This window comes from Melanaphis sacchari, unplaced genomic scaffold (genome assembly GCF_002803265.2).
Source record: "Melanaphis sacchari strain LSU unplaced genomic scaffold, SCAv2.0 Contig28_pilon_pilon, whole genome shotgun sequence".
NCBI classification, from domain to species: domain Eukaryota; kingdom Metazoa; phylum Arthropoda; class Insecta; order Hemiptera; family Aphididae; genus Melanaphis; species Melanaphis sacchari.
This window is the reverse complement of record NW_020271162.1, coordinates 287,950-297,830: the sequence shown is the minus strand read 5'-3', so window position 1 is coordinate 297,830 and position 9,881 is coordinate 287,950. Positions and strand designations below refer to the sequence as shown.

Below are 9,881 nucleotides of genomic sequence, written 5' to 3'. Positions count from 1 at the left end.
TCATAATTAAAAAAAGTATCAGTTAAATCATGATAGTAACAGTGAATAATTATTATTCTATGGTAATAATTTACACTGAATGAAAGAGACATGCAGATATAATTTTATAGAAAACGACAGTTGTTTAATTTTATTAATGTATTAACAGGCATAAAAGTAAAAATAAATTTTTAGTACAAGAGCACACTGGTACGTAGAATAAAAGGGAGTTTACCAATTGCGCTTAAAATTACCTTTTCATATACCAATTGCGCTCTAAACATTTTAGGGTCGATATACCAATTGCGCTCTAAACATTCTAGGGTCGATGTACCAATTGCGCTCAATATATTTTACATTACCTAAGGAAAACTTATTAGTTAGTTAATAACCGATTTTTTTTGCGAGTTAAAAGTAAAAGTCTTCCAAGTCGGTGAAACGTATAGGCTTTATACAGTTAAGTTAATGAAAACTAAAATAATATAACATTAATAATAATAAGAGAATAGGTGGTTAAATCATAAATATATAATAATAATAATAGTTTAAGGTAATCATGATGTTTGTATTTTGCATGCTTTATAAATGTTTCACCACGAGGTATAATAATAATTAATAACATTATGATTTTAAAAAAGTATAATACAAATAAATTAATAGGTACACTATAATCGGTCACAAGTTTGTAATTACGTTAAAATAATGAATTTGGTCACAACGAGGTATAATAATAACATTATGATTTAAAAAAATATATATATAACACAAATAAATTAATAGGTGGGTACACTAACTGGTCACAAGTTTGATTGTCAATTATTCAAAATTAAATTAATAGGTACATAATAATATTATAATTCACATTTAAACGTTTTTACAATAATGATAACACACAATTTTTAAAAATTCGTTTCTACAAATTTCGCCAGATTTGTATTTATCGATATAAGAATTAATTGTTATTTTTTTTTTTAAATATGCTCTATTAGAAATATATTTTTCCTGTTCTATACTATTTATTGCAATGTACGTGCTAGTCTGCGTTTCAATAATAACTTTTAAAAAGACAAAAATATTTGGATGGGGAGAATAAAAATTTGTAGAAAATGAAGCGTGAAAAGCTTCACATGCATTAGTTGTACGTTCACAGCTTATTGAATTGGACGCCCACAGTTTTGGAGGAAATGTAGAATTAGATGATATATAGTTTTCAACGAGATAATTAGTAAATTTAGTTAGATTTGAATTAATTGGTTGAATCGTCATTAGTTCTTCTACAAACACATCCTCCACTTCTTCGTGTGAAAAAAGTGATAAACCAAAAACTAAATGAAGCCATTTTCCTACTTCAGAATTAGGATTTTTATACTCTGTTTGCAGTCCACAACTTTGAATATTCCTCCACCAAGCTTGTGATAAATGAAATCGACACCCTACTAAAAGTATTGAAGGCCAGACTTGTTTTACTGCAAAATGTATACCTTGTTCGAAATCGGCAACGACTGTTTTTGGATTTAAATCAATATTGAATGTTGCACATTTACTAATTAAAACTCGAAATAAATATTCATATGTACTTGGTAATTTATTTGGCAGTAAAGAAAATATAAGTGGAATATAGTGCCCATTTTTCAAACCATGTATTGTAAAAAGTTGGTAAAAATATTTAGAACAAAATTCGAATGTTCCATCAACAAATATTTTGTCACAAGTACATAAAAATTCTAAGTTTGATTTGGTAGAAAAACATATTATATTCAACATATTGTCGTTTATAAGCAATAAATTCTCACTCTTGTATGTATTTGTATCCAAATTATTTAAAGCTGTATGCACTTCGGTTACATTTTTCGATAAAGGTGGTAGCGTTTTTCTATGAGTACGATAAACGCTTCGTCGTATAGAATGCACATCGTTTAATGTTAAATCTAACGCACTTGATTGCACTTCATTCCGAATTAGTTTTAGTGGTCGTGTTGTAACTTGGTCTGTTGCTTTTCTTTTTAATGAATTAGCAACAATTTGTCTATTAATATTTGAACTTACTTCGTGGTTATGATCAAAATTCGATTTTAAAAGCACCGTTTCACTCACATCACATAAAAAATTCGAAGTACACGATTTAATTGTACATCTCCATTTTATTCCATTTTTGGAAATAGTACATTTTCGGAACTTAAACTCGTCAAGAACTAATAACGGTTTACCTTTTTCACTAAAAGCTTTTGTAAAACGATCCATATTGTAACGTCAAACAACTAAAACTTATACTAAACGATTAACAAGACATAAGTATTGGGTACCTATCAATATGATTTATATTTATAATGGGTATCACCAATGTGTTCTTCTATCTACAGTATATTGTGTGCAACGAAACAATTAGGCTGATAAAATATATCCGATGATAATGAAAACTTGTTTTCGTCCATCACTCAAATGCGTACTTCCGTAATCAAAATATGTGCGTAATAATAATAACGTTTCATAAAATTCCCTACATTAATATATATAATAATACACTGTTAAAAAATATATTAAAACATAAGACATAAAGTAATAGGATTTTGAGTTTATGGTAATCATAATATTTGTATTTTGCATGTTTTAACAATAATAATAATTTTTCAAATAATAATTTGAGCATGGCAATTTAGAATAATATAATTTAAATTCAAGCGCAATTGGTATATTGACCGTAAAATATAAAGAGCGCAATTGGTACACTAACCGTAAAATATATGCAGCGCAATTGGTATATTGACCCAAGTATAAAAATTTTGTTTTAGGCGCAATTGGTCCATGCCCGAATAAAAATGTATTATGGAGGATTTAAACTATTCATAAAAAAATTAATATTCCTCCTCCAATATGAGGTCCCTGATACATGCCTGTTCATGGTTCCAGTTTTTTGAAAAGTTATTGAAATGTCTTAGTACATCTTAAATTATTGATGTGTTATGATATTATAGAACTCCAACATTCCGATCATAAAATAAATAATTTATGGTATGTTGAAAATCATATAACTTAAATTCGTTTATAAATGTATACATGCAATTTATAGCACATGAAAAATTCCCAATTTCTTGTTTTTATGTGTTAAAATAAAACTTTAATGGATGAATATTTTAGTTGTAGCTTGTTGGTTAGTGACAAATTCACAATGATTGAATTCAGATATATATTAAATTAATAATTATTTTTAAAAATCACTTTTCGTTGTAGTGTATATTATATATAGACATGCCAAATGTAAAAAGTAGTAAAAAGTTTGTCAGATATGAATTCCATAAAAAAAGTTTCAATAAATTAAAAAAAGTTATTCAAGAAAAACTGACAAAAAGCTTTGTATCATTGTACTCAATCTGTACGCCTATGACTCCCGAAAATGCTGTTTATAAGTAGTCGTATAGTTATAAAATATACTAGACAATGATACTGCACCACTATATAATATACACATAATATAGACATGTGTTTAGTCTAATATACCTGTTACATAATAATGTTTCGGATTATGGAAGGGGCGACGTATAATTATTATTCTTGCCTCTCGGTCAAAGTGATAGTTATTAAATTGACAAAACGTGCTCGACGAAAAATTAATATTTTATTAAAATGACTGTTATAATATTATATTTTGTATAGCAGATGTTGTGTATGTGTGTGGCCGGCAGTGAGGCGATGTTAAGGTTGTTAGCTGCGGAGCGCGCGGTGTGCATCGAATATTATACAAAGCGGCGTTCGACCCACCTAAAACTCGTCAAAACTACTTTAGTGGAAAATGAATTTTGGCCGCTCCTGCCGCCTTTCTCTCGTCGTATTCACACATTATTATCAAATTTTGCGTTTCGCGTATATTAAAAAAAATAAAGTGATAGTAAACTTATCAATACCAATTGGCGAAAATCCCGTCGGCTCGTTGGAAACGTGTCCAGAAAATAATAATATTATCGACAGTATAAAACATATTTTATATAAATATGTATACAATGCATATAGGCCTGTATAGAGCAATTATTTGCACCCTTATTTATTTTTTGTTTTCGTGTTATTAAGTCGAACGTCGATTCGGGCCTGTGCGCTGAAATGTTATATAGTTGACGTATTTTGATGGGATACTGAAAAGCAAATTGCTTAGCAAACAGTTTTTCATTATTATGATAATTATTGAAAAGCGTACGCTTTTATAGCTTATAATAGTTTATTCAACAGACAATTATTAATAGGATTACGTGTTGATACAATATTAACGTTGTCTTGTCCTTCCCTCCACGCTATGCTTGATGAAAATTTTATTACGTGTCCTCCCCGCCGACGCATTAATATGTCGTATAAGAGTATAAGATCAATCATCCTGTTTTTTTTTTTTAATACTAATAAAACTTAACCACCCTCTGGAAACACAACGTTTCAAAAACTCTATAATATTCAACACCTGTGCCGTTAACAGATACGAAAATAAAAGTATACCTAAAGGTACCAGTTTGGTAATTTCTTTCGCTATAAATGTTGTTGGGATTTTTTTTTTTACAAAACTTTAAGTCGGTACAAAATAACATTTTCGTAAAACATTATATTTTTTCTATTTATTACTGTTAAAATTTTGTACGTTAATATAATATGGAAGTACTCTAAAAAATTAAAAATGCACGCTGTTTAATAAAACTAAAAACTTCGAAAACAAAAATGACAAAAAATTGTTGTAAAACCATAATTTTTTTTCAAAAAATATTTCCATAAACGTTATATGTTTTTACGTTACAACATTATAATTTTGTTTAAATGCTCTGTGAAAAATTATTAGTATGACAACAGGTCTAATAGTTTCTAATAGTTTTTGAAACAATGAATGTTCTTCATTAAAATAATTACTCGATATAAAAACACTAGGTTAGAACCATGTTTAAAAAAACTGTTATTAGAATTTGAGAATTTCAAAAAACTCGGGAACTCTGATGCTTTGACCTTTATTTACTGTAAAACCGACATCGAGCCAGTACTGATAAGCGATCAGATTGCCCGTATATTATATTTATTTGAGCTTATAAATTCTATTTTTATTTATTATTAATTTGTATCAATAGCACAAATATTGGTACAAACCGACAATCGTAGTATGCAGTAAGTTCTATGATATTTTGTTTTGTGTTACTTCATTAACTATCTAATTATCAAACTTACATCAAATATATAATTTACAATAATAATATGAACCAGCAACTTTTTTTCCTGTAGTTGTATAAACAAAAACCGAAATTAGAAGCCAAACAATTATATTTTAAAATCTTAAATTAGAACTATAAGAAATACTATGGCCACATTTATATTTATATAGGTAATTAAAATTATCTCCACACGCGAGTACCGTCGCTGCGAAGGCGGCCCGCTCGGCTACTGCGATATCCAGGCTCATGCCCAACATTGGTGGATCAGCTCAGTGGAAGAGGAGGCTGCTCTCATCTGTCGTGGAGAGTCAGTTGCTGTACGCTGCTCCCGTCTGGATCCCTGTTGTTGCAGAAGTCGCCAGAACTAGGGCGATCTTGATCCGTCCGCAGAGGACCGCCGCCTCAAGGGTAATCAGATCATACCGTACCGTATCGGACGAGGCCGCCCTGGTTTTGGCCTGCATGCCGCCCGTTGACCTGCTTGGGCTGGAAAGGCAGAGCATCGGATCCCGTCTGCGTGCCGTGATGGAACCCGGCGAACAACGGCCTCCCAAAGCAGTCGTGAAACACGAGGCAAGGAAAAATACGATCGTCGCTTGGAAGGCGAGATGGCGTGCTACCCCAAAGGCGGCCTGGACGCGCCGCGTCATCCCTGACTTACCAAGATGGCTGGAAAGGACCGTCCCATGGGTGTCTCTGACATTTCATATGACACAGGCACTCACGGGCCACGGCTGCTTCGGATGGTACCTCCATCGCATGAATAGGGCCGCCAGCCCGCGCTGCTGGCAGTGCTCGGGTGAATCAGACACCGCCGAACACACTTTGTTCGATTGCCCCCACTGGGACGGCTTTCGCGAACCCTTGAGCGCCAGGATTGGCCATCGACCGAGCACCGACGACGTCCCGGACATTATCTGCGGACCGGCGTTCGAGCTTCTGCCGGTGGACGCTCACGGGAGGGACGCCATCCTGAGTGAAGCCGAAGAACGATTTAAGCTGTTTTACGGCATGGTGGAGAATATCCTTTCAGCTAAGGAAGAAGAGGAAAGAGCGCGACAGGCTGTGAACGAACGGAATCCACCATAGCTAGGCAATCGGGGAGAACGGAGCGACTATGTATTAATTGTATTGGTATTTTTTTTGATAATTTACATCACTTGCGTGTAATAGCAGCAAGTGGGGGACGGCCCACCGTTGCTAATTATTGTATGTTTTTGTTTTGACAATAAACGATGGCGGCTGGAGGAGAAGTACTGGTACCATGGTTCCTCCTCCAGTCTTCGATATCATAAGGAAAAAAAAAAAAAGGTAATTAAAATTATTTATTCTGTTATGGGTATTATAATGATATGTTGTTTAAGTCGTTCAATGTGCTCATGCATAAATGTATACTATCTATAGCCCGTAATAAATATCAATATAATATGTAAACAATACATTTCTAAAATAATATTTTGTTTAATTCAACACTTAGATATGTAAATGTGTATAATTATTATAATACCTTATACGTTGTGTAATGTCATGCGTATTAATCATTTTTATAACAATGACCGGGATACCGTCCGTACTAAACTTGTGTGTACCCGTGTTTAAAAAAATTAATATACATGTATTATTTGTATTCGTTTAATCTAATGGGATTGTTAGAACAAAACGATGACGTTGTCTAACAGAATTAATATTGTGTATGCATCAATTTAGATAATAATTTCTTAAAAATGTATTAAACATTTACACCGTAAATAATAAATATTTTTTTCAATAAAATGATACAAGTGGCGCCATTTACCGTTACTATAATATATTATTTAGTATATATACGTGTAATTATTACTTACTCAAACAAATTTATTGCTAACATAAAAATAAAATAAATTAAGTTGTCATTTAGATATTAATGAACTTACCATTAAGATACAGATACCATTACCATAGTCCATTTTTCAAATCCCCGAGTAAATAGCCGGAATTATCATTCTACGTTCTAAATTTTGACCGAAAAATATGTAAAATATAAAAGCATTGAAAATATCTAATAATAACTAAGATTAAATTATTCGATGTATGGGTGATGATAATATTAACTTTTGGTGAACATTTCAAGTATCTACTATTTACGGTTATTAATTTCTGAATTTCAACAAAATAACAAAAATCGTTTTAGGAAAAATAGATCTTTTACGGGTGAGTATGCATTGTCGTAATAATTTGATTTTCAAACGTTCTTACAAAGTTAATTTTACTTTCTGATAGAATATTGATGTAAGTTGAAAAACTTTTATTTTCTTATAAGTTCTGTAATTTTATATTAAATTTTCATATCTCAGATATGAATATTAAAAATTTTATAAACTTTTAACTGAAAAATAATTTTCTAATTTACGTGGTTTTTTGATAAAAGTCGTTTAAATTTTAACTTTATATATTTGTTGCTTTTAAAATAAAAGTTAATCATATAAAAATATACCTATAATAGCACTTAAAATTCTAAATTTGTAAAATAAAATTTTTTCTACGACATCAGGATAGTGTAAATCAATTTGTATATTTTACTTTCGATGTTTTATGACTTCAAAAAATATATATTTGCTAAATCTTTTGAGACCTGGTTATCATAAATCGTATGTTCTTACTACGTCATTATAAACTTATATAAAAAAAAAAAAAAAATACAAATAAGTGTAAAAAAAGGATGTTTATCTAAAGTAAATGTATTATAATTTTTATCTTCATCTGAATAAAATCCATTGATGTTATATTTATTTGTATCTAGATTATTTTTTTATTTATCTATTCTCAATACTACTTATTAGGCAGCTTAATTTTACTTATTTTACCATTTCCGGCTGTACTGGAACATACGTAATGTGCATATTAGATAATTCTATACAAACACAAGAATTTATTTAATCCATTGTTGACCTTTTGGTATTTCGACAACTGTCTAGTATACAGTATTTAATATTTATACACCAAACACTTTTTAGCTTTGAAATATTGAATAATGTATGTTTATGATTTCATTTTTAATACAATAATTTTACTAGTACCTACTTCAATAAACAAAGCAAAAAAATAATAAGCTGATGTAAATTACCTCCCAGAAATTAATGTCATAATATTTTAAATTTTAAACGAAGCGATGAATAAATCTATTATAGTTTTACAATGATGTGTGTTTTTTTGTGTCTGGCGTCAATTATGTTAACGTCATATTGTATTCTTAGTTTTTTTTAAATATATTCAATCGAAAATATAATAATAATATATAATTTTATCCATGTACCTACCTATTCTATTCTCATTAATATTTTGATTGCTAATCTAAATATAACAAAACAAAATTTACATAATAGAGTTGAATATTATATAATATTATGTATTCATGTACTTACTTTATATTTGTACGTTTGAGAAAAACTAAATAGATTCATAACATTGACGTTACATTCAACACATTGAATTTAAAAAATAAATATACTATATGAATTATTTATAAATGTACCTACTCCAATGTGTAAAATTTACTTTTATTATAATTTCAACCATACGTGAAAATGTATTATTGTACTACTATTCATGCGTTAAACTCCGTTAATTCGATGCCAAACTTATACGATATATCGCACTCCTAGAACAAGACTGCCACAACTCAAAATTTATAGTATTGTTGGCAACTTCTGGTTCGGTTACGTATTGCTAAATATACCTAATGGCTAATGATAGATATTATACTATATGAACTGTATACCTATTTATAAATTGATGCTACTTAAAACTATTTAAATGTAATCAAACAATTATTTTATATTAAACTTAAACAACATTACAATACACAAAACTTAATATGTAGAAACAACAGTATTACTATTTAGAATACCTACTGCTTCAAATACTTGAATTAAAAGTATTTAAAAATATAAGATAATATAAGGTAATAGGTATAAGATATTTGATTACTTTATTAAAACGTTTAAGGATTAGCTGAATATAATATCACTACCTGTTTCTATAGTATTTTCATAATTAATATCCTGGGTAAGACTTTCTTAAACGACATAATATTATTCTGTAATTTATTTACTAGTACTAGATTTAACATTTTGGCGCTTCTAGTGAATCTTGACATTTTAATACTTTAGGTAATACAAATATTAATACAAATAATAATGATTTAAATTTTAGAACTTGAAATAATAAAACGTATTCATGTATGGTACTTACTACTTAAAAACATATGATAATAATAATTATAAGCCAATTGATAATGATATTAACATAATTTATTAAATTGATTGATAATGATAACCATTGTTAATCGATATGACAATTTGGCGCAAAACAACTATTCTATCTAATAAATACAATACAGTCATATTTTGTGTTGTGGCTGCACTATGACAAATTATAAATGCAATACTGCCACAACTCTAAATATTGCTGTTTTGCATTCAACATATCACACGATAATTAGTTTTTATTCAGTGCAAACGCCGCAAGTCGAAATAAGGCAGTCTTGAATTTGACTTCAGTGATAATTTGGATAAATTAAAATAAGTATACTGCCATAAAGTGAATATGGCTCTCTTGCATTGAAAATTAACTAACATTTAAATAATTCAATACTGACACATCTCTATAGTGGCTAAATAAAAATTATATTGAATGTGGTTCTTGCATTTTATAGAGCTTATTTTCTCTATTCAACAGTAGTCATAACTCAAA

The 9,881-nt window shown here is 29.6% G+C and overlaps 1 protein-coding gene across 1 annotated transcript; it reads left to right on the top strand.

Annotated features, from left to right (window-relative positions):
* The first annotated feature begins 5,396 nt into the window (after positions 1-5,396).
* On the top strand, positions 5,397-6,239 carry LOC112595595. The gene has a single exon (XM_025340861.1). The coding sequence runs from the start codon at positions 5,397-5,399 to the stop codon at positions 6,237-6,239; it is 843 nt and encodes a 280-aa protein (XP_025196646.1).
* The last annotated feature ends 3,642 nt before the right edge of the window (positions 6,240-9,881 follow it).